Genomic DNA, 25,071 nt, shown 5'->3' on the forward strand with positions numbered 1-25,071 from the left:
TCGGTTGCATAGCGCCCTCTATCGGTGGAGGCGTCCAGATAACAGGCGATGTTCTGGCAATATCAGGCACATTGCATTTGTCGTCTGCTACTACCAAAACTCTAGGTCCCCCTTTCTCTAAGCTCATCTGGACAGCGTGGTTGACATATAATTGATTATATTTGTTCGCACTGTCGTGGGTCATGATAATGATACACGGTATCTTTTGCATCATGGATATCATGGATTGCGTAGTGATCGGATTCTCGAGCACATTGTCAGCATTGATGGTATACCGCAATCCCGTACAGTTTTGTAGAATTGTTCCGAGATTTCTTGGAAATCTGCATCTCCAGCCTTGTGAACAAGAGTGTAATATTAATATATCCTTTGTATCCTCTTCTTCGTCAGCCTCTGTTTGGTCATCGATGGCCTTTTTGAGGATACCGTACACTTGAAAGGCTCGTCTGAAGTGTTTGTACGCTAGTTGTACGTTATCCGTCGCGTAAGCGTGAAAGGCGCCATTGATATAAACATCAAAGATCAAAGACGGTGGAAGCCTTCAAAAATTGTCGTACACTCCCACGAGCTTACAAGTGTAACACATTCTTCGAACTGCTTACTCTTCATGTGGCATTTTAGCATGTTTTCGCAGTCGTAATGCTCCATTTTGTCCTCCTTTAAAAGTAGTTCCTTGTATATGGCGATGGAATTTTTATGATCCACAATGAGCATGTGAAGAATTGCCAGTTGTTTTGGTTTTCCAATCTTTTCATCACTAAAGAGATCTTGGAGTGTCGAATAGGAGTTCCACGCTGGTTTGAACTGTGGATCGTCTGCAACTATTTCCGATTGAAGTTGAAGGGCGTGTGAAAGATGAGTTTGACCGTTGTTCTTGTATTTCGTCTTTTTGTCTGGAGGTTGTTCTTCCAAATTACTCAGTTCAAACAGACAAAGTCCAAGTTGTTCATAGGCAATGGTCATGAGAGCTTTGGGGGCAAGATATTCTCTTTTGAAGACGATTTGTTGGAAAACCTCCACAGCAAGTACTGTCTCACCTAACATTCGATATAGAATGCCCTTATCATATTGCATATTCAAAGTAGCGGGGTTCAGTTTTTCTGCTCTTTTGATAAATTCTATAGCTTCCACAAGCCATTTGTTTCTAGGGTAAATTTGAACCTTGAATGGCGACTTCATCGATTGACGGAGCTTTTGTCTCTTTCCTCTGTTGTATGACATATATTCAAAATCCGGATTGCGTCCCGATTCTCGTTTGGTTGATCGTCCTGTCTGCATTTCCACCTTTGTTTTTAATGTGAGAGCAAGATGGTGGTATCCATGACTCGTTGGTTTGATTTGAAGTGATTCTCGGAGGAGTCTCTCTGATTTATCTGGTTCATTTCTGTACCGCGCAAATTGGCCATAGTCCTGTATCACCGATGGTTCTTCTGGACATATTTCTAGTATAAAACATTGTGTATCACTTAACCACTCTATTTCTGGTGGTAGATTTCTATATTTATACTTTTCTATATTAAATATGACTCTTCCTAGTTTAGCATATGCTTTCGCGCTTAGAATTGGATCGACTGATTTTGTGGCAGCTTGCAACATCCTAGCGGCATGTACCGCATTTTCCTTTGAATAAAACTGATGAGCACGTCTGAGTAAAATCAAGCCCAATCCGAACTGCTAGGTGTATTCTCTTGGATACGCCTTCACAATCCGGTTGAACAGTTCTACCGCTCTTTGATGGTACGAAGGACCCAACCTTGAATACGTGTATGCGAGATCCGCTTCGGCGTAACAATTTCTCTTGTCAAAATCGCTTCTTTTTTTTAATTCCTGAAGCTTGGTTAAAATTTCTTCCACATCAGAAACATTCCCGTTTTCAAAAAGAATTCTGGCTTTATTTGCGTTGGCTATGATATTATCAGGATCCTTCTGAAGAGATTCATCAACAAGCTGTAGGGCATGTTCTTTCTCTTTCAACAGGGAATACAAATATGACAGAAAGTTAGTTTTCTTTATTTCTTCGTCTTCCGACTTCATTGTGTTTTCCCAGTCATCATCTAGTTGTGTTTGTATCAAACTTCTAACTCGGTCTTTAGTCAGATTGGTTGTATCAACTTCGAATGTCGATCGAAATTTGTCCAAATCTTTTTCAAGCGATTCCTTGAGAGCAGTCATAATTTTCCATATGTAGACACTACAAATAAAAGGAGAATACCGACATGATAACGAACTCGTAATTCTAACTCAAAAATATAAATGTACATGGATATTTTTGAAAACGTGAATAAGACCGGGTGTGTCGGAGGAATCTAGGTCAAATCTGGGCAAGCTACATTCTCAAAATCGGATCTACGGTGGTGATTAGCCATGGGTTCAATTACATTATAGGGGAAATTAATCAAGTCACACAATATAAATAATTTGATAACTATATATTATTACTATAATTCATTATCATTTATAATAAAACTGTCCATTACGTGTTTTGTTAAATATATATGTGAATGACTGTTCATGATCCCATAAATTTTGTTCAAAAATCTTCCTCAAAAAGTTTAAGGTTAGCACGCGATAATATGCTGGTGTGCTTCTGATCAACTGTCTGAAGTCTTGGTACCCATCGGACGGAAAGCTTTCTCATTGCAAGATCCTCGGTCAGAATGGAATGTACTCTTTCCCGTGAAATGCCAACTCTATTGGCTATAAATATTTCTGTGACTCGTCTGTCAGTTATAATTTCATGAAATTTATTGACCATTTTTGGGGTTGCAACATTGACAGACCTTCCAGGACGTGGGTCATCCTCATGGCTCTGCCGGCCGCGCTTAATTTCCGCCACACACCTTTTCACTGTATCATACGTAGAGGCATCTTTCCTAGTGTTGCTACCATATCATTACGGATATCCTTAGGCGTTAAACCTTTTTTGCAAATATTGGATATACGAAGAATATACAGTAAAACCTGCTCTTACGGCCCCTTGAATAAGCGGCCACCTCTCTTAAGCGGCCAACGGCCACAAAAATATGACCTGAGTCGTTGTATCGTTCTGTATTAAGCGGCCATTTTGTCCAGAAATAGACAGCCGCGATGATCAAATGACCAGGTATTTTGATCAAATTCAACAAAACTTTGATCTTTGTTGATTTTCATTTCAAAATACACTGTACAGATGCTATAGTTTTATCAATATCAATAAGTGCATTATGATATGATAAATTCAATAAACTGTTGAAAAAAGAATTGGGCAACATGCCGTTTCTTGCCAACCCGGTTTAAGCAGTCACCTGTCTTAAACAGCAAATATCTGTCGGTCCCTTGAGTGGCCGCTTAATACAGGTTTGACTGTATATACAGTATGATACAATAATACGATTTCTACCAACGCGTGAGATATAGATCCCGTTTGATATCACAGAAATGAAACTACATTACCTAATCATTGAGTCGGGAAAATGCTGCGTCCGGAATATTTGTACACGTTTAAAAATGGACGATGTTATAAGTTGGTACGTTAAATCTTGGCGCCAGATAAACCAAAATATAACCACAACCAAAAATATCCCAAAGTACGGTATAAACTTTAACATATATTTCATTTGCATAGACAGCGCCTTTTCTCAAATCTGTTTCACTCATCTTAAGTAAAAATTACCTAGATACAAAATTTTATTTCAAGTCATTAAAATACTTTTAATACGTAAAAATCGTAAATAATGCTTATGCTTTACTGTATTAAAAACATATTCCACTTAATCAATATATTTGATCATATTAATTAGCATTGATATGTTTCTTTGCTAAGTAATTATACAAGACAGAATGTAGAGTTATTTCACACAATGGTCTTAAGATGCATTTGTAAGTACCATATTATTCTTTGTGGTTGTGCCTTTCAAATCATCAATTTCTTGAAAGTTGGGCAAAACAAATGGCTTTTAGTAATTAAAATAGTTTGAAATTTAATTGGGTATTACATACATTTTAAAATGTATTTAATTAAATAACCATCACACGTAATTATTTCATTAAATATTATTTGCAATTATTTGCAATGAAACTATTGAATATTGAATTACAACTGAATCATGTAAACACACTTAGGTACGGGAGTTACGGATGTTACTGTCAAGAAATGGGAAATTAACAATTGAAAAATTGAAATTATCCCCAAACAGAAAATATTGGATTTTCAACAAGGTATATGTGTTTCTAACCCGAGTTACATAATTTGCTTGAAATCACAATGAATACCGTACCGGAAGGATATATGGAAAGTAGCAGAAATAAAGAAAACGTTTGAGCACATATCTATACTGGCAAACGCATAATTTGTGTATCTCTCTGATCTAATTGAAATGAATTAATAAAAATTTTATTCCCTGTACTATTTTACGTACTTGGGTCCATATCAAGACATTTTGGAAGAAACGCCAGGTACAAGATAGGAAGAGACCGGACCAGACCGGATCACAGTAGCTCTTGTGTGCGGATTGGACAAAAATAGATAGCAACACAACAATGCGCATACCTGTATATAATGCACATACTCGAGTGTTTATGTCAAACACGTCGTTGATGAGGAAAATACTCAGTTCTTATTTTTATGAAATATTCGTTTAAAAAGATACAGCAGATTATGATATAGTCAACAAGAATATATAATATCTATAAAATGTCGTAACACTTAATATCACGTCTAAGGAAGGGATATTAGTGGTAGTAAACCACTGGGAAGATAAATGTTATCTTAAATTTATGAGGCTAACCATTTGAACTCTAGATTTGGATTGTTCCGGGTGAACTTTTCTCGCAGAACCCGTTTTACAGCTGTTTTTGTTTTAGTTTTCACTCTGTGCCCTTATACCTAGAGGTGAATGATGGCCTGTTATAATGACATGCAATCATCATACCCAGTTAATAGTCATATGGTTACATAGGAGTCTTATCTTACAAAGAAGTTGATCAGCAAGATTTACTAGTATGCCGAGAATACATGATACTTCTATATCACACCTGGATAATTGATATCTAAAAAATAAATGTAATTTTCCTACCTTAAACTGTCAACGGGAGAGGTGATCCTGATCTGTCGATCCGCCACTACAAATACATTCCCTTGTATCCTTGAGCTTCATTTCTTATATATCCTGTTTATCGATCTTCTCTGTGCAGCCCTGGCATTTCAGCTGACACTGCGCATGTCAGTTTTTCATATTATTTAGATAGACCCGTCCTTTTGATGCACACACTCCCATAATACTAGAATTGCTGATAAGATATATGAAAAGATCAGAAAACAATCTATGCGATATAAAAAAATGTAAACGCACCTAAACTATCAAATTAAATTTATTTTATATCAAAATTTAAATGAAATAATTCCTTAATATTTCCCCGGTCTTGTGAGAAATTATTGATAGAAAAAACATACATCTGAACTTGATATCTACGACATCCACAGATTACCTTTGTCTTTAGTTTCTGCTAAGCTGCCTGATAAAAGTTGCGATTCCAATTCTCCTTGTCTTATAAACTTCGTCTTCTTCTTCTTTCTACATTTTCCACCAAGAAACAGCTGATTGATGTAACTTTATAATCTTATTTTACCATATACTTTAATCGTATTTAGAGGTGTGGCTTCTGTATAATTCTTTACATGTCGTAATTGGATTTACAAAAAGTTGATAGTCACTATCAAAAAGCATAATTACCTAAAGCATTTAGCACATCACACTTCGCATATCAAAAGGAGATACATTTTATCGAACGTTATCATGGGGTCCATCAACATCATTCGAAAAGATTTTGGTCAGGAATCGAAAATAGTTCGTTGTTTAGATTTGTAAAAAGTCAAGAGCGAGGTTATATATAGACGTGTAAAAAGGTATGGTGTCACCTCCCCGACGCTAAGTTTATCTAACCAATGCTATCTCCTATCTCCTATCACTATTTCCTCCTATAGCAGTTAAACATATCGTCGCCGTCAAACATTTAAGTGGTGATTTTAACTACTTCAGGAATGTTATTGATCCAGTACTGGTCCTAGAACACTTCCTAGTGGACTCCGCTGGACTGGAGTATGTAGTTCATGGTCAATGTCACGATACCAGCCGAGTGTTTTTCCACGTATACCGTTATATTCCACTGGTCGTGTATGTGGTATTTTATCAAATGTCTTTTTAAAATCAAGATAGATGACATCCGCTTGTTTGCTATTGTTCATTTAGCGTCGCTCGAATTTTAAGTGCATTTATTCAAACTTGGTCAAGTAGTGTAAATTATCAAAGCTTTTAATTTTAAACACCAGGTGTTCCCAGAATTGTTACCATGAAAACTTAACTGAAGCTTTTTTATTGGTCAGAATTGAAATAATGTTTATTTAAGCTGAAAACTAGTATATAAGGATTTGTAAGCTAAGCAAATACAATGGTATACTTTTTCTAAATGTCGGTTGTCGTTCGGTTTCTTTAAGAACATCTTTATTTGGAAAAATCTTTGTGAATGCACTTTGTTTTTGGTTGAATTTCCTTGTCGTGATTATGCGGTCACCATACACACGTCTTGGTATGAAGGCACATACAAAGATCTTGGTATGAAGGCATATACACAGATCTTGGTATTAAGCACAGGGGCTTGGCACGATTTTCCAAATGATAGTCCATATATATATGTATATAGTATCAAGGGTAGTAACTACAAAGAGGGGGAAGACGAACGTATTTTAAAAAAAAATAATTTGTCGTATTCTGCGGGTCAAAAATCTTAGTGACACATACATTACCTTAAAGATAAATGTTTTATTTTTCCAATGAGTGTTCGATGAACAAAATTGGCCAAGTATTATCCAAGTTATGACCTGACGAATTCGGAAATAGATGCTGAAATGGCTAGGTCGGAATCTCCCTGTCCGGTTGAATAGTCGCCTCGCCTCTAATGGGTACCTCAATAACCATTCAGAAATCGAAAAATCGACGCTTGCAGCGGTATACAGTAACCATAACTATGTCAATATAGGATGTCGGTTGGTTATGTTATCCGTCATGTGCCGTAGCCAATTCCATATTACATCACCGAGCTTACCGTCAGCAAAAAGAACCGCCATCTTTCCCTTCATTCGGAACGCTTCTTGGCTGTACGACCACTGTAACGACATAAACAAAGTCACGAAAGGTTAGGGAAAGATGGCGGTTCTTTTTGCTGACGGTAAGCTCGGTGATGTAATATGGAATTGGCTACGGCACATGACGGATAACATAACCAACCGACATCCTATATTGACATAGTTATGGTTACTGTATACCGCTGCAAGCGTCGATTTTTCGATTTCTGAATGGTTATTGAGGTACCCATTAGAGGCGAGGCGACTATTCAACCGGACAGGGAGATTCCGACCTAGCCATTTCATCATCTATTTCCGAATTCGTCAGGTCATAACTTGGATAATACTTGGCCAATTTTGTTCATCGAACACTCATTGGAAAAATAAAACATTTATCTTTAAGGTAATGTATGTGTCACTAAGATTTTTGACCCGCAGAATACGACAAATTATTTTTTTTTAAAATACGTTCGTCTTCCCCCTCTTTGTAGTTACTACCCTTGATACTATATACATATATATATGGACTATCATTTGGAAAATCGTGCCAAGCCCCTGTGGTATGAAGGCCCATACATACGTCTTGATATGACGGTCCATGCACACGTCTAAGTATGAAGGCCCATACACACTGCTTGGTATGAAGGCTCATACACAGGTCATGATATGAAGGCCTATATACTAATCTTGGTTTGAAAAAGTACAAGGAGAATAAGACCAGGCGTTCCGGAAGAGTAAAGTCTTCTGCTTCAACAACGAAACCGACATACAACTCTAGGTTAAATCCGGTTTAAGTCACATTCTAAAAATAGGAACTAGGGTGGTGACATCTGAACAACTATGCTGACCTCATTGCATAAGGAAATAGATAATTTCCAAATGACATCATTATGTCGACCGTTAAACTTTTCCATGGATTTCATCAACTTGCATCTGTTGGTATATGCTGTGTTGTTATTTTTACCGTCTGTAGCCGAAAATTGTGACGAATAACGTGATAATGCCAACAAGCGCTCGGATGTCGAATTATCTGGGACATGTAAACACCGTATGTTGGAGGAGCAATGATGATGCGTATACTATCTAGAAATCGAAAATTATCAACTTGGAATTAAAATCATACAGCTATGTTATAAATTAAGATCGAGAAAAGCAGCTGGTGTTTACGAGTTATTGAATGTGTTGTGCTTTATTTCATTTTCTACATGCTATATCCCATCGACATATTTAATATATTTTATCTATTTAGTTGTTATTTAATGATAATACATCGTCATTATACCTATAAGTGAGATCGACTTTGCAAGGTCCCAGTTACTGGTTTTTATATATGCTCTTCAATATAGTAAGCGTATGGGAACAGAAACAATGCAGAGTTACATAGTTTGTACAGGGCACAGCATATACCACTTCCCTCTCAATAAAAGTAATTTTAACAAATTTTGTCATGTCGACAAATAGCAAAAAGCAGTAACCTATATAGCTAGGTAAATATACGATAGCTAATATTGTTTAGTAATCGTATTTACACATGCACATATAACTATGCTTTTACAGTGTTGTATACAGAAATACAAGCATGAGAAAGACATAAAAAAAACAATAATTACTCTGTGTCTGACACGCACACCTTTTATTAAGGTCAACAAAGCATGGATAAAGTTACATAGGTAATATTCGATAAGAAAGTATGCAAGATTACCATGGAAACCCTGAACATATATAAAGGTTAATTATTTTGTCCTTATGTAGGGTATAAAGGAAAATTAAGGTCTAAAGGAAAAATAAGGCAGAGGTTTAAAGATGCTACATCGACGACAACGTATATACTGGTTGTCAAAAAATACATGGAATCGCAACTGCGATATAGAAATATATCTTATTGACACCAACAGGAAAAAAATAATAACAGCTTCCTATTATGATAGCCTATACAAGTCGCATTCAAGATATAACGAATGAATTTCTTTGGGATTCAATTAATTATATATCCACTTAAATTCAAAAGATAAAAAGTGAGACTTACTTTTAGAGGATGATAATAATGTAAAGAATGTAACTTTTGGTTTTTGTGTAGAAAGAAACGGCGAATTTTTGTTTGAAATCGATCACAATTATTCTGTCGAAGATGTTCAATCTTTTATTATAGTTTTCTTTAGCCAAGTGATCATAAGATATATTTCCGGGAACAGGCAACACAGTTCATTTGCATAAAAAAAAAGTTTACAAAAAGATGGCGTCTATTATAATTGGCGTTTAAGGATGTACACCTCAAAAAGTAAAAAGTAAAAAAAAATCCCTGTATTACAATTTTTTATCGTATACATTTTTGGAAAAGGTTAATGGCATAGCAGAAAATGCAAAAAGAAATTACATTTATATGTCCGTGTGCTCTTTTTTGTGCTATGACCGGGTCAAAGATACAAATTTGATATAATATGTGATTATAAGTGAATTTTACTGTTTTACCTTTTGCAGGACAAAACCATAAAATATCTTCCATATTTGTTGTCAAATATGTATGGATGCTTGCAAAAATGACAAAAATAGTAATGCTTTTAAATTATGTGAAAAAGTGAGTGTTCATTTAACTCAGGATAGCAATTTAAGTTACCTCTTCCACTTAATTTTTAATTGCAAAATACTCTTTTTTTGCAGGTTTAAAGCTCCACATAAATAGATATTAAACTTTAAAAAAAATTTATATCAAGTAATCTTTCTAAAACAGCCATAAAAATGGGTGGTCCGTGTGAATCCTTTTTTCCCCATTATCATTTGTTATTTTTCACCATTTCGGGGTCAGATATCCAAAGTGCTTTACCTACACCAAAATTGTATATTATTGGCATTGTATTGAACACTACAATGCTATACGGCGAAATGAGCGTGCTACAATTAAAAATGATCAATCTAGAGTCAAAAAGGCAAAATGTAGGCTTTTTATGAAGGACAAGAAATTTTCAAAATGGCTGCCGAATCGGTAATTTATGAAAATTCTTGTTAAAAAAGTTCTATAAACAACAGACGTCCAGATTTTTTCACACATTTTACAGATTTATGTTTGCTATTAGGATTGAAAATATGGCAAATATCACAAAAAAAACCTTATACTAGACCAAAACGAGACTTGCGTAATGTTGAGAGGTATGGGGAACTCGCTTTACGTTACATATCGTCAAGCAAAACCACAAACGTCTTTCCAGTTCCAAGGGTTTTTTTATGAATCATCAAAATGTATCTTACAAGCGAAAAGAATTACTACAAAGGAGAATAACTCATATACATATGGAGTTAGATTATCTCCCCTAGATTGTACAATTATGTGATCTCGTAACACCCATACATCCTACATACACAACACTTGAACGTGATTGCAACCACAGAAGAGTACACCCTTAAATAATAATTCAGTAAAATAAAAAGTAGGATTATATACTACATCGTCAACACAAGAATCGGAAACAAATCAGTAACACTCGATCTGCAATTTACATGAACAAACCAGTGATGTTAGGCATGTGTTTTCATGTTAAGTGATGAGAATTTTTTTTTGAACATAAAATTGTTTTGAACAAGGAGATCAATTTACAGGCTGATCCACTTAGTAATACAATAATCAATTTAATATTGACGCCGAATTGTTAACAGATGAGACTTAGATAGACGCACATTGTTCTCTGTTATAACAAGTGATGACGCGAAACTGTTCACTAGTGTTACAGGCACGACACGAAACTTCTCTTTGGTACGACGGCCCATATACGCCTCTACAAAATACACATAAGCACTAAATGTTTGTCCGCAGTTTCCTAAAATGCGTCGTCGAAAACCCGCATATGCAGTTGTTTTTTGCCCAGTGTCGGACCGATTTCATCGTTAGATTTTGCTTTGCTTTTTGTTAATTTTGCCAACACAGTGTTAGCCCATGACCGCCTTGGCACTTTTCGACCTTTGCTCAGGTAATTAACATACCATTTCATAAATCACGACTGCCTGATGATGCACAGGTGGCCCATTGAGACAGCCCACTTGACCTTGTAAGCTTAAGTGTAATGTGTGGGTAAAACCATAAGGTACAAAGGTTAAGGAGAGGAGACATGCATATAGCGGGATTCAAAGAATGAAGGTTGGGCAACATTGATTGTCGACCACAGGAAAACGAAACGTGCAGTCAAAATGGACGAAAAATTGAATGGTGCATCCATGATTTCAGTGAGCCACCTGTGCGTCATCAGCCTGTCAGGTTTTATCAAATATATATAGCAAAGCTCGAAAAGTGCAAGGGCGGTTACGGGCTAACAAGTTAATTTTCAACTTTTAAAATTTAAAATGTCCGTCTATCAGTTTGAAACAATAGACATATATACGTATGAAAAGAGAAAGATTCAGCAGCTAGCTAGGATATTGTTTACAGACGGAGACGGACAAAAGACGAAGGGCGATTGAACAAGTGGACTACAGTTGTATGAGCATTGAATGTGGCAATCCAAGTTGTCATTTACTCGCGGTATTTTACCAAATTATGTAAGATATCTTATATATTAAATAAGATATCTTATATGTTTATTAGATATCTTATGTTTATGAGATAACTTATATGTGTGTAAGATATATTATCTAAAGTTTATAAGATATCTCATAAAAGATATCTTAGATCTTTTATTAGATATATTATATTTTTTTCTTTATAAGATATCTTATTAAGTATAATATAAGATATATCATAAAAGATATAAGATATCTTATATAATATTTAAGTTATCTTATACAGAACGTGAGACCGGCAAAACCTAAAAGTTCGAGAATGACTGCTCCCTCTGTAGGTAACTTCTGTTTTGATCAACCCTCTGTCGCGTGTATAGTGAACTGTGAGGTTGGTTTGGGACTCGCTGTTCCAAATCTTTCTGTATTCTCACAATTATAATCTTTTATCACAAGAGATTTACAAAAGGGGGAATAACTCCCGATACATACTGGAGTTTTATTATCTCCCTTAGACTGTAATGTGTAATCTCCTCACACCCATATACTACATATATATACATAACACGCGATGACGGCTAGACACGGAGCAGATGTCGTGTTCGAGCAAACATGAATATTAGCAATTATAAATCTGTTTCGAACCATTATATGTAGTTTCAGCTTCATCTCGGCTCCTGCATCGTTCTTTATAAGATATCTTATAACCGAATTATAAAAGATATCTTATGTGATATCTCATATAATATATAAGATATCTTATACAATATGTAAGATATCTTATTTAATTTTCTGTATAAGATATATTATATCTTTTAAGATATATTATTTAAGATATCTAATATCTTTTATGAGATATCTTATATATTATATAAGGTATCTTATAAAGGAAAGTATGTAAGATATCTCATTTATTATATAAGATATATTATAAAGTTCATAAGATATCTTATATAATTTGGTAAAATCCTGGATCAACGTTGCTCTGTGAATAAATGACAAATTGGCTTGCCATAGTATGCATTTTGGATAAGATAATAAATGCTACAAAAATGTTTACTTTGTTATTCTACAGTAGGCCTAATGCTTTTATACGCGCGTATTTCCCGATCGTTATTCAGTGCATATCATTACAGCCTGTGAATACTCTACTGAAGGTGAATAGCCAATCAAAACCGCGTTTACATATCCGTCTCGTACACCGGAAGTTATCACTAAACACACCGAAAACCGGTCACAGAAATCGGACAAAATGTTGATCAAAGTGAAGGTAATTACAAACAGATCACGTAAATGTATTTGAAGAAAAGTATTTTGAGTAATAACTTTAATGTTCAATTTCATCTTAGTAATAATGGATTTGTGTGTTATTTTTCAGACCCTTACTGGGAAGGAGGTGAGTATTTTTTGTCATATCTAAATTTAACTAAAGGGTTCAGTAACATTAGGCTACTGTACTTATATCATTTCTCATTAATTGCATGTGCTCGAAATGTAAATGATAATGTATTTGCTAACCCTTTTTTTGGACCGGTTTAACCATATAAGGTATTGATCGTCCGTCAATACACTCAATATATAGTGTGTGTATTGACAAATAAGGCTAATTTACCTAATATAATAGATGGTTTAACCACAAGACCAATGTGTGATTTTGATGAAGATATGTATATCTTATTTCCAGTATTGAGTGCACGTGTAAGGTGAAATGATGTACTTATTATAAGGAAATATTAAATGAAACCGTACTGGCTATTCATATTGTCAAAAGATTTGTGGTCATATATGTCACCTCCTTTCCCTTTGTCGCCATTGTTGACTATATATAGCCTGGGAGTGGGAGTACTCCAACAATGTTAGAGGTTTTACACGGCGAGATACTTTTGACAGGTGCCGTGTAACCGTCGACAAAATCATATCCAATAGAAAAAGAGCCGACCAGCAGCCTCTTATGTTATAGGAGTAAGCCTGGGAGATGACGAACAACACGTCAAAGTCTGGCGTTGGAATAACTGCTGGTGCTTTTCCCTTTACAAGTGTGGTGTCATATATGTCTTTACAATATTCTAACGTATGTAATAGTACTAGTCATTAGCTATACTGTATATGGTAAGGGGGCCACGGTGGCCGAGTGGTTAAGGTGTCCCGACACTTTAACACTAGCCCTCCACCACTGGGTTGCAAGTTCGAAACCCACGTGGGGCAGTTGCCAGGTACTGACTGTGTGCCGGTGATTTTTCTCGGGGTACTCCGGCTTTCCTCCACCTCCAAAACATAGCACGTCCTTAAATGACCCTGGCTGTTAATAGGACGTTAAACAAAAACAAACCAAACCAATATGGTAATGATACAGGGCTTTTTCTGGGGGCTTTTTGGGACCTTTAATGGGCCCCATTCCCAATTGAAATTATTTCACATTTAGCTCAAATTCCCAAAATTTGCAGTTTACTCATGAAAAAATCTTTCCCTCCCAAAATTTTCTTCCCAAAAAGAGATAGAAAGGCCCTTTCCCAAACCAGTGAGAAAAAGTCCTGCTGTTAATAATAATAAGTATAACTTCAGTGTGGATACACCTCTAAAGGAAACAGAGAGCTTGAATCTAATTCATAAATGGAAGTATGTTCACTTTGATTTGTGATAATTTTATAACTGGAGTCAGACATTCTTGATATATAGGCCTACATGTATATATAAATATATTGACATTATCAATGGATACATAGTTTGCTGGCCTTATTGAACAATCTATAGTATATTTTCAATACTAATCTAAATTCTTTTTAATATTTCTTTGAAATTTGTTTTCTTTCAGATTGAAATAGATATAGAACCGACGGACAAGGTAATTTAGTTTTTCTTTAAGCTCAGTAGATGCAACTGTAGTTAGTGATATTTTCTAGCTACATCAGCCCACCTCTAGCTGCAGTCAACGGAAATACAAATATATAAAGTAAAATTTCTGAATGCTTTAAATATACATGTACATTGTATATCAATTTAAAAAAAAAATCAAACTATTGGAGAATCTTTTGATTATTCTCTTAAAATAGCTTCCATATGAGATACTATTTTCAAGCTATTTCATGACCATATTTATAATTGATGTACTTAAACCAGAAATTTGAGATGGGAAACATCAGTGATGTTCATAATTTCAGATGGAATATTTATGTATGTATGATGGATTCATTAAATTAACAGAATTTTGAAGAATATTTGGAAAGAAATCATTTTGAACTCCTATCTATCTTCTTATGACCATGACTGTATAAGGACAGTCTAACAAACAAACATTCAAGATTTGAAAATTAATATATTTGATGTTTCAATTGAACAGGTTGAAAGAATAAAGGAGAGAGTAGAAGAAAAGGAAGGAATTCCACCTCCACAACAAAGACTGATCTTCAGTGGGAAGCAGATGTAAGTAAAGATGAATATATGTGTAATGGAACTAGACTGGGCTGAACGCCAGTGGCCAGGTAGCTCAATTGGTTAGAGCGTCTAGAGCTTGGAGGTCTCGAGTTCGAGTCCCGGTCTGGTCGTTGCATTTTTCCTCTCCTGTTACATTTGGTACCCAATTAGATACCAACGGAAGTGGTATTTATAGGGTCTCGTGTGTGTCTTCGGGGTTGAAGGAGGGAGGAATGTAGTGGAACTAGACTGTGCTGAACGCCAGTGGCCAGGTAGCTCAATTGGTTAGAGCACCTGTCTAGAGTTTAGAGGTTTCGGGTTCGAGTCCCTGTCTGGTCGTTATATTTTTCCTCTCCTGTTACATATGTTTGATGCTGTACATGCATAAACCTTAACAGATTTTAGGCCTTGAAACACTATGGTTATTGTGTTTTAATTTATAAATGTTATCATAATTTAATTACATGTGTGTAGTTATTAAAAGAATTCACATAGCCTGCAAAATAATAAAATTATTCAGATAATTCAATGCAAACTTAGCATTATTAACTCACTTATGAAAATAAATTTAGTTTAAAGTAATATTCAATGTAGCACCTCATTAATCTCAAGAAATTCACGTGCTTTTTTCTTTTCTTTTTTTGACTAACAGATGGTTAAAACTTGATCCCAAATTGGATATTATTTATGTCCAAACTTGAATTCCCTTCACAAGTTACTGGGTAGATAGATTCACACCAAGCTCATCAACTCTTCACAACAAGCAGATGAGTCAAGAAAAATTAAAAATCCCTTTCTACTCTGATATCACAAATCCCTCAAATGTTAAATAGATCAGTCAAGAAAAGTCACCAGGACCGTGGTATATTTATCTACAAAAAGGCTTCTGCTTACAATAAGCCCCCTTCTAGATTATATAGCAGAATCATCAATTTTGAATAGTATTAAAGCTAAAAGTGGTCCACAAAATAATGTTAAAATTCCACTTCAAACTTCAATACAAAACTTTTACACTTGGGAAGGGGGCTTATTTAAGGATAAATACAGTACTAAATTTTTACACTCGGGGAAGGGGCTTATTTAAGGATAACTATTTTACTAAACTTTTACAATAGGGGAGGGGGCTTATTTAAAGATGAATATTGTACTAAACTTTTACAATAGGGGAGGTACTAAACTTTTACAATAGGGGAGGGGGCTTATTTAAGGATAAATATTGTACATATACTAAACTTTTACAATAGGGGAGGGGGCTTATTTAAGGATGAATATTGTACTAAACTTTTACAATAGGGGAGGGGGCTTATTTAAGGATAAATACTATACAGTGATCCTTCCAAATTACTTTTAATTTTATATATCCAGACTTAAAATCTACAAATTGAAATTACTGCCATCATACTTTCAACTCTAAGTTTATAGGGGGCGCGGTGGCCGAGTGGTTAAGGTGTCCCGACACTTTATCACTAGCCCTCCACCTCTGGGTTGCGAGTTTGAAACCTACATGGAGCAGTTGCCAGGTACTGACTGTAGGCCGGTGGTTTTTCTCCTGGTACTCCGGCTTTCCTCCACCTCCAAAACCTGGCATGTTCTTAAATGACCTGGCTGTTAATAGGACGTTAAACAAAAACAAACCAAACAAACCAAACAAACCAAACTAAGTTTCTATTATGTTATGAAACTATTACATCAGCAAAAATCTAAGGAGTTTCTGTTGAAGTCATTTTGCTTTTTCTTTTTAGGAATGATGAGAAGACAGCCGCAGACTACAAGGTGACCGGAGGTTCAGTGCTACATTTAGTTCTCGCTTTAAGAGGTGGCGAATGACGCAATATTCTATTGAAACATTTAAACAAACTTTACCATTTATTCTCTACCAGCTTCTCCATCTCCTATAAGTCAGCATAGAAGATTCCGGAATGCGTGATTGCAGTAACTACCAATTGATGTGCTATTGTGCCATCTAGAGGTTCGGAACTTCTTCCGTGGGAACATGTGCTTTGGAAACAGCTACGCTACCGGGGGTTGGGGGGGATGAATCAAAATTGACTTGATGTGAAGATTTTTGTAGTTTACTGGTAAAGTCCTATGGGAGATGTAGCAGAAAAAAAAACTTGTGGATGGGCTTGTATATTTTCATTTTCTTGTCTAACGATGTGCAACTACGTGAGATAGTTAGTGTGGATGTAAATTAGATGTTAATTATCCAGATAACAAAACTAATTCTGCTTATCCTTTTTATTTTTTTAGCAATTTAAATAATGTAGATTGAATTAACAAAATTGTTGTATTTGAATGCTAGTACTTTATTTAACAAGTTAAAGATTAATGGAAGATATTGGAAAAAAAGTTGACAGAAATTTAAACTCTGAAATCTGAAAAATAGCAAACCTTAATCCATATTGGTACGTTCATTGAAATCATTGGATTACAAAAATTCACTGGCATCTCAGAATATCAAAAATAAGCTTTAAATATTGTTTCGGCTAATTTGTCACAGCTTGATTAGCTGAATGTGAACATGGTCATTGTCAGAAGAATTTTTGTGTAATCACATGACTTCATTGAAATGTGCTAATTGACTAAAAATGTGGCCAAATTGTTCTGCCCACAGAAATCCGTCAGTATTTTTTTTCTTGGTGATAGTGTGTGGTTGATACTATATACATCACTGTCATCAGGAGAGATATTTGGTGCGAGATATAAATGCATATAATATTATTGTGCTGTAAAATCCACATGGTGTTTGTGATTATTGATATATGACTATAGATAATAAATATGTCATTATATCCAGTCATTGATTTGCTGTCATTTCTTTACTATCAAAAATCCTTAATGTTTAACAAAGGAGAAACCACAGTACAAATATGATTGATCTCTCTGATATTTGGTGGTCTTTCAACAGAGATGAAAATGTTCAGCCGATTGGCCGATTTCAGCCTTTTTGAGAATATCAGTGTAATATAAACTTGTAATTTTTCCCATTGAAAAGATTGAGTAATCTAATTTTCAGCCTTTTTGCCCTTAGTCCATTTTCATCTCGGTTTCAAAGTCATGACTAATGGTTATGATTTCCTGACCATCATTTTTGTCATGCCTGTGAGAAAGTCACAAAACCAGGCTAAATGGGCTTACTTTTCTGATGGTGGTGCCGACGGCCCAGCAGAGTTTCAACTTCAACTTTAACCAAATTTGGTATGGTTATATCACTCAGCTGATATAAGTATGTGCAATTATATGAGGCTGGTCCAACCCCAGGGACAGAGGAGGCAGTGCTCCAAAAGGGGAACTTACCTGAAATTTTGCTTGAAACACTACTCCTCCTGAATGCCTTAACGGATTATAACCAAATTTGGTCTGAAGCATCATTGGTGGAGGGCAGTCATACTTATTATAAATGTGGCTGATTTGACCCCCTTGTTATTTTATTGGATGTCCTTTATGTAACTCGATGGTTCTTACTTTTCGGGTTGTTGATCCTCCACATATTTAACTATGTTGTCAACATCAGAACAAAACAAAGATTAATTATTCCTGTTTATTATCAATAAACACCTTTAACGTGTACAGTGAATATAAAAATATACCTTGGATAAAACACTTGGGATGAAAAATTAATGGATACATATTTTTCATCCGCTGATATAACTTTCTATAGCGACTCATTAACTTAAGTTCCACTCAACCTTAAATGGCCAAATCTAAATATAGAACCATTATATAAACAAAACAATGACATCAGACAAATGATAAATTTTATAAAAATAAAGAAATACATGGGTATATCAATGGACTACTTATTGGATTTCGTTTTTGCGTAATAAATGGCGTGACATGATAAATACCTCAAATGGAGTGTGAATTCGAATAATACTGATGGAATACAATCGGGAATTCATGTTGAAAAAAGATTTATGAAACTATTAATAGAATAATAAAAAGACATTATTTAATTATCATAATAACAAAAAGCTGTAAGAAACCAGCAAAAGAAAATATAAATGTATAAGTATTCGTACATGTATTATTGATTCAAGAATAAAATTTCTAATTGGCTTCTCTGGGAAAGACTATGATTAAGTGGCCTTTTAACACAGATGGTCTCTTAATGAAGGTTCAGTTTAAAAAAAAAAAAAAAAAAAAAAAAATCGCTACAAAAGCAAACATAAACAGTAGTCTCTACTCATTTTTATGGCCTTTATAGACAAGTGTTACAGCTTTAACATAATGAATGATAGGGCCATTTCCAAGCTAGGTCATAACACTTATATGAGTATAAAATGATCAATGCAAGCATGTAACTGTGGCACCTAATATTGTCCACACTTCAGAAGTTAAAGATTAAAATTCACTCCCTGTTTACATCAAGGCCATGCATCCCTTAGCAGAATCAATAAATAACACAAAGTTCAATATCATGCATGTAAATGATGTCACAATCACCAGGAAACAAAATCTCATTGCAGTTAAAGTTATATGAATGAAATGAGCACTAATTGGTATTTGGGCCCACATCATATAAGGCAAAAACAGTGCAAATGAAATACCATTAAGATATAAAGAGACAATCTGTGAATTACAGTCCCCCCACCAGATGTGAATTTATATGCCAAAAATGCAGGCATTCTAAATTCACAATTCATTAAGTGAACCCATAACCTAAGTGCAAAATTCCATTGACAAGTAGCATAGGTCAGATAGAGCCCAGGCAAAATTTGTCTTAGATGTAGGTCAAAGGTCAAAATGTAGGTCAGAGTGACCTAGTTTTGATACATGACATATTCCTCACCTACGTGAACCCATAACCCAAGTATGAAAATCTAAGTTACAAGTATGGTATTAAAGATGGAGCCTAGACAAGATAGTGGATAGAAGGACACAAACACAATGCAAAACTTTAGTCCCACCCAGGTTCCTTGTTGGGAACAAAAAATGTCACAAGATTACCAGGTATTTTACCTAATACAAGTAGATAAATATCATACTAAAAAGACCCTAGTCTTACCTTAAAAAGAAGGGACAAAATGAAGGATTTCTAATTGTGAAACGAAGCAGGTACATAATATTACATTATTTTTGATAGGAATATAACTTAACAAATTAAAAACAATCGAAAGACTCAGTGTTTTTCCTGTCAACTATATAAATACACCAAACTGGAACTTGAACCTCGGAACCCTAGATGGATGCTCTAGCCATTTGAGCTACATGACCACTGGCGTTCAGCCCAGTCCAGTTCCGCTACATTCCCCCCTCCTTCAACAAAATCTTCGACCCTGAAGACACCAGACAACTGTGGATATTTCGTTGGGCGCCAAAAGTAACAGGACAGGAAAAATGCAACAACCAGACCGGGACTCGAACCGGGGACCTCGGGACAGACACCTAAGCTACCTGCAGACCACCAGCGTTCAGCCAAGTCCAGTTCCACTCTACATATATATTTGAGACTGAATATACATCTGTAGGCCCGATTTCAGATTGTATGATGATTATTTTCCTGATAAAGTAATCAAAATCACCAAATTCATTAAATCCAGTATTTTCTTAAGTGACGATATAAAACCCAGCCCTGTTTCCTCCATTTTACAATTTTTCTGCATATAACATTCATTTCTGCCATGTGACAATTTCCAAAATTTGCAAAGAAAAAGCAAAAACACTGACTACAAGTATTCAATTACAAAAACTCCATGTTTTTGCCAATCAAAAGGAATATAATTTCAAATAAATTCTGTATAAATGACCTTGAAATTCTAGCTGTCATCTGAAAAAAAACTTTTTCTTATTCAAAGTAAAATGTATAATAATGAGACCAATAATTAAAATATCACTAAAAGCCTTGGATATAATGCCATATTATCCTCACAATATTGCTGTAATATAAAACACTGAGTATTCCGATGCCTGTCTAAAGTAACCATTTTGTTGGGTAATCGTACCTAAGTGTGGACACAATCACCTGTTTCATTGCATGGTTTTTGGGACTTTTTTATTTCTACGTAGTTGACCTTTTAGTATTTAATGAGCGATGTCACAGTTGTATTTGGTACTTTGTCGCGTCCACGCAAATCCACCAGCTCCATGACAACAAGACACTGAAGAACCTCGCCTCCTGCCTTGTTCACCAAGTCGTATGCCGCCTTCATCGTGCCTGCAGAAAATTTAGTTAGTCACGATCATATTATATTATGCAACTGAAAGGAAAAGTAAGATGCAAAAAATGTACAATTTTAAACAGTTTTGTACAATATCCAATATATTTGAGTCTTTTTTGGACAAGAAGTATTCGTAAAAAGAAAGATGACAATTTAAAAGGTGGACATCTCAATGCTATATGAGCTTGATATAGAATAGAAAGGGAAAGAAGGGGGGGGGGGGGGGGTTGTTGTTGGTACACATAAGGTTTACAAATTTGTATCAATTACCTCCAGTTGCTAAAAGGTCATCAACTATCACAACCTTCTCTCCTTGTTTCACAGAATCTTGTTCAACTTCAAAGGTATCCTGTAAAACAACAATACTCAATGGTCATCTGACTTACAACAATATATAACAGACCCTTTTACTATTGTAGTATACATTGTGGTTGTAGACCATGTAGGCAACAACTGGATTTGTGCAATACTGCATGTTGGCCATGGTGCCATCCTGGAATACTGAGTGACCAGAAAATAACAAACAGTCAAGAGCATCTCTGAATCATTTCAGTAAAGTTAGTTAGAACTGAATCCCAATGTTGGAACTTGAGAAGGATCTAAAGTTAGGTGGTATTCAGGAAAATCATGATTGTGCAAAAACCATGATTGTGCCATCATGCATGTTGCAAAATAAACATCGTAGCTGCCATGTCAAAGTTTTCATAAGGCCACATTCCATTCCTTAATATCCCAACCAATTCCCAGCTTGATGGCACTGGCAGAACTTGAGAAGTAGTTTAAAATATGTTTTTCCAGATGAGGGATGTATTTTGGACAGACCGAAAAATAACAAATCTCATCTCATTTCAGGAAAGTTAGAGCTGAATCCAACTGGTGGAACTCGAGAAGTTGGAAACAGGTGTTGTTCAGGAAAACCATGATTGCACAATCATGTTAGATGTTTTATCTGTGCTGAAAAAATAACAACACTTTGTTGGCTTCCTTTCTCTAACATCCTCACCAATTTACAGCTCAATGGCATATGCCGAACTGGAGAAGAAGTCTAAAATGTGTTTTTCAAGATTGTGACTTTGGCAGCCATCTTGGATTTTGGTTTGGTTTGGTTGGTTTATTTTGTTTAACATCCTATTAACAGCTAAGGTCATTTAAGGACGGCCTCCTGTGCGTGCGACATGCATGCATGTAGTGAATGCGTATGTGTGTTTAGGGAGGCTGCGGTATGTTCATGTTAAGTCTCCTTGTGATAGGCCGGAACTTTTGCCGATTTATAGTGCTACCTCACTGAAGCATACTGCCGAAGACACCAAGCAGCACATCCCACCCAGTCACATTATACTGACAACGGGCGAACCAGTAGTCCCACTCCAAATATGCTGAGCGCTAAGCAGGAGAAGCAACTACCATTTTTAAAGACTCTGGTATGTCCCAGCTAGGGGACAGAACCCAAAGCCTTCCTCACAGCGGCAAGCACTCAAGTAAAGGCCAAAAGTGAGGCATTTTCAAGGGAGACATTAGGAAGAAGAAAGTTGTTCAGAAAGAAGAGAAAAGATAAGATCCCAAATTTAGTCGCCTCTTACGATCATGCAATGGGGGCAGCAGGTACAATTCTTTGGACTGACATGAAAAATAACACTTGATCAGGACCATCTCAGGATCATTCCAGGCACGTTAGAGATCAGTCCCATTGGTGGAACTTGAGAAGAAATTTAAAATGTGAACAGTTTATGTTAGTAACGGCGCACAAATTATGACTAAAGGTTTTTTGACCCTCCGGGCCAGATGACCCAAAAAACAAAGGGAATGGTTGGCTCATATAGATATATATCCCTGACTTAAGCAATTCACCATTTCATGTGAAAGTATGTAATTTAATACCTTTTTCTGCAAAACCTCTGGTTAATTGATTTGAATTCCTGTCAGCTTCAATAAATGTTGTTTAACAAAATGTGAACTAGTTAAAAGATACAAAGTTTGACCCTGACCTTTGACCCATTTATGACCTAAGGTTTTGTTATTATATGAATAATTATCATTATTTGTATTTTACCTGGCCATATTCCAGTTTGTATGTTATGCTGTGAGTTGCCCCTGGTAGTTTTCCAGCTTTGCGTACTGGAACAAATCCTATACCAAGGGCCTGAGCAATCATTGGTCCAAACAGAAATCCACGGGCGTCGAGTCCGACTATCTTTTTGACACCTTCAGCATTTTTAGAAACACTCTCCACCATCACATCTATTAGGTCTTTAAACAGCGATGGATTACGTAAAACTGGGAAGATATTTCTGTTTTAAAACAAAACACAAAAAAGGAAATTTACCATCTAAATAAAACCTTTTCATACAATGTATAATATTACTATACAGTAAGATACTAATTCATAAACATTAAAGTTACTGTAGTTATCCCATGAATTGCCACAATAAATTTTTCAAGGTGATATATGAATGTCGTTAAATAACCCTGCATTATCTTTTAAAAAAAAATCTTATTAAACATTTGACATGGAAGCATCTAGCAGTGTTATATAGGCCTAGCTAGCATAATTATTAGCCTTGTCTGTCAATACACTCAATATACAGAGTGTATTGACAGACTCAATATACAGAGTGTATTGACAGACTCAATATACAGAGTGTATTGACAGACTCAATATACACTCCAGAGTGTATTGACAGACTCAATATACAGAGTGTATTGACAGACTCAATATACAGTGTATTGACAGACGAGGCTAGTACCCGGGTAATACCAATGGGGTCAAACGATTTACCCAAAAACACCAAAAAACTACCCAAAAACATCTCATAACACCCACACATTACCTGAAAACATCATTAGAATGATTAGCTGCAAATTACCATATGTATGTCTAAATACCTTCAAAGAAATAATAACATTCACTGAAAGTTGAAAATGTAAAATATCAAACCATGAATATTCTCCTGTAATTATAGATACCTTCAAAATTAAAACCAATAAGGATTAAAAATCGGAACTGATACATACTGTAAGAAAATATTTGTAATTGTGTTGTTAAATTAAAAATTATAGTAAAAAGTTGAAAATAAGTAAGATTTCTGAAATAAATAAAACAATATCTATCTTCATTTATTGTTTTGTTGATGTCTCAGTATGTCTTCACAATCACAACGACCAGCAATATTAACTCATATTCTAGAGAAAACACATCAAATTCAAGCGATAGTAATGGATTCAATCATGAATTGACAACACTTCTATATAATTATCAAAAACCATTATTGGGAAAATCATCGTGCTGGTTTTTTTGTATGACTTTTCTTGTTAGAGTTATCTCCCTCGCTGTCAAAAACCCTACTCGCCGATCGCGATTATAAGTCAACAAAGAAGTTATCAAAAGCTGTATTTGATATGTAAATGATGTTTTCATGTGATATGTGGGTGTTTTGAGATGTTTTGTGGTAAATCGTTCTGCCGTACCATGTGTTCGAGCTGACGGAAAGCCCTTATCACAGGTTACACACCGTGGAGAAATTGAGCGAATTGTATTTTCACTATTTTGTGCGCTGCATTGCATTGTCTACAAAAGAATACTTACTTAAAGTCTATTCCTGGCTTAGGAAAATCTGGATGTACGGAAACAGCATCATTTATTCGTTTAATTTTCTCTTCTGTCATGTTTAAAGAGATCTGCAAGCAGTCCTCCTTCTGCTCTCTTATCTCAATTCAGGGGGTGAAATGGGGATAATCATTTAATAATAGAATACCGGTGCGCGTGTAAATTATCAATAAATCAACAACAACCAAAGTGTATCTTTCATAAGATAAAATATGAAAAACACTTTCAACAAAATTGCTTGAAGTTAATCAAAGAAAAATTAATACATTTTAATATAATTTGGTTAATCCCTTGAGGGCCTCAATAATCTTGAT

The 25,071-nt window shown here is 35.3% G+C and overlaps 2 protein-coding genes across 2 annotated transcripts; one reads left to right on the forward strand and one right to left on the reverse strand.

The window, feature by feature from the left end:
• The first annotated feature begins 12,776 nt into the window (after positions 1–12,776).
• LOC117337434 (NEDD8) lies at positions 12,777–17,789 on the forward strand. Its single transcript, XM_033898417.1, has 5 exons — positions 12,777–12,851; positions 12,960–12,977; positions 14,394–14,423; positions 14,919–15,001; positions 16,735–17,789. The coding sequence occupies exons 1-5, from the start codon at positions 12,834–12,836 to the stop codon at positions 16,817–16,819; spliced, it is 234 nt and encodes a 77-aa protein (XP_033754308.1). The 5' UTR covers positions 12,777–12,833; the 3' UTR covers positions 16,820–17,789.
• A 730-nt stretch (positions 17,790–18,519) lies between these two features.
• Positions 18,520–24,857, reverse strand: LOC117337433 (adenine phosphoribosyltransferase-like). The gene is made up of 4 exons (XM_033898416.1): positions 24,737–24,857; positions 23,204–23,441; positions 21,424–21,502; positions 18,520–21,149 (listed from the first exon to the last, which is right to left on the reverse strand). The coding sequence occupies exons 1-4, from the start codon at positions 24,814–24,816 to the stop codon at positions 21,010–21,012; spliced, it is 537 nt and encodes a 178-aa protein (XP_033754307.1). The 5' UTR covers positions 24,817–24,857; the 3' UTR covers positions 18,520–21,009.
• Positions 24,858–25,071: the final 214 nt, after the last annotated feature.

This window comes from Pecten maximus, chromosome 11, assembly GCF_902652985.1.
Source record: "Pecten maximus chromosome 11, xPecMax1.1, whole genome shotgun sequence".
NCBI classification, from domain to species: Eukaryota; Metazoa; Mollusca; class Bivalvia; order Pectinida; family Pectinidae; genus Pecten; species Pecten maximus.

Excerpts from the sequence above, each read along its gene's own strand:
- LOC117337434 (XM_033898417.1), top strand. Across the intron at positions 14,424-14,918 it reads ATATAGAACCGACGGACAAG|GTTGAAAGAATAAAGGAGAG; the intron begins GTAATTTAGTTT and ends TCAATTGAACAG. Across the intron at positions 15,002-16,734 it reads ATCTTCAGTGGGAAGCAGAT|GAATGATGAGAAGACAGCCG; the intron begins GTAAGTAAAGAT and ends TTTTCTTTTTAG.
- LOC117337433 (XM_033898416.1), bottom strand. The coding sequence starts at position 24,816 with ATGACAGAAGAGAAAATTAAACGAATAAATGATGCTGTTTCCGTACAT. Across the intron at positions 23,442-24,736 it reads AAGCCAGGAATAGACTTTAA|AAATATCTTCCCAGTTTTAC; the intron begins GTAAGTATTCTT and ends GTTTTAAAACAG. Across the intron at positions 21,150-21,423 it reads TGACCTTTTAGCAACTGGAG|GCACGATGAAGGCGGCATAC; the intron begins GTAATTGATACA and ends AATTTTCTGCAG.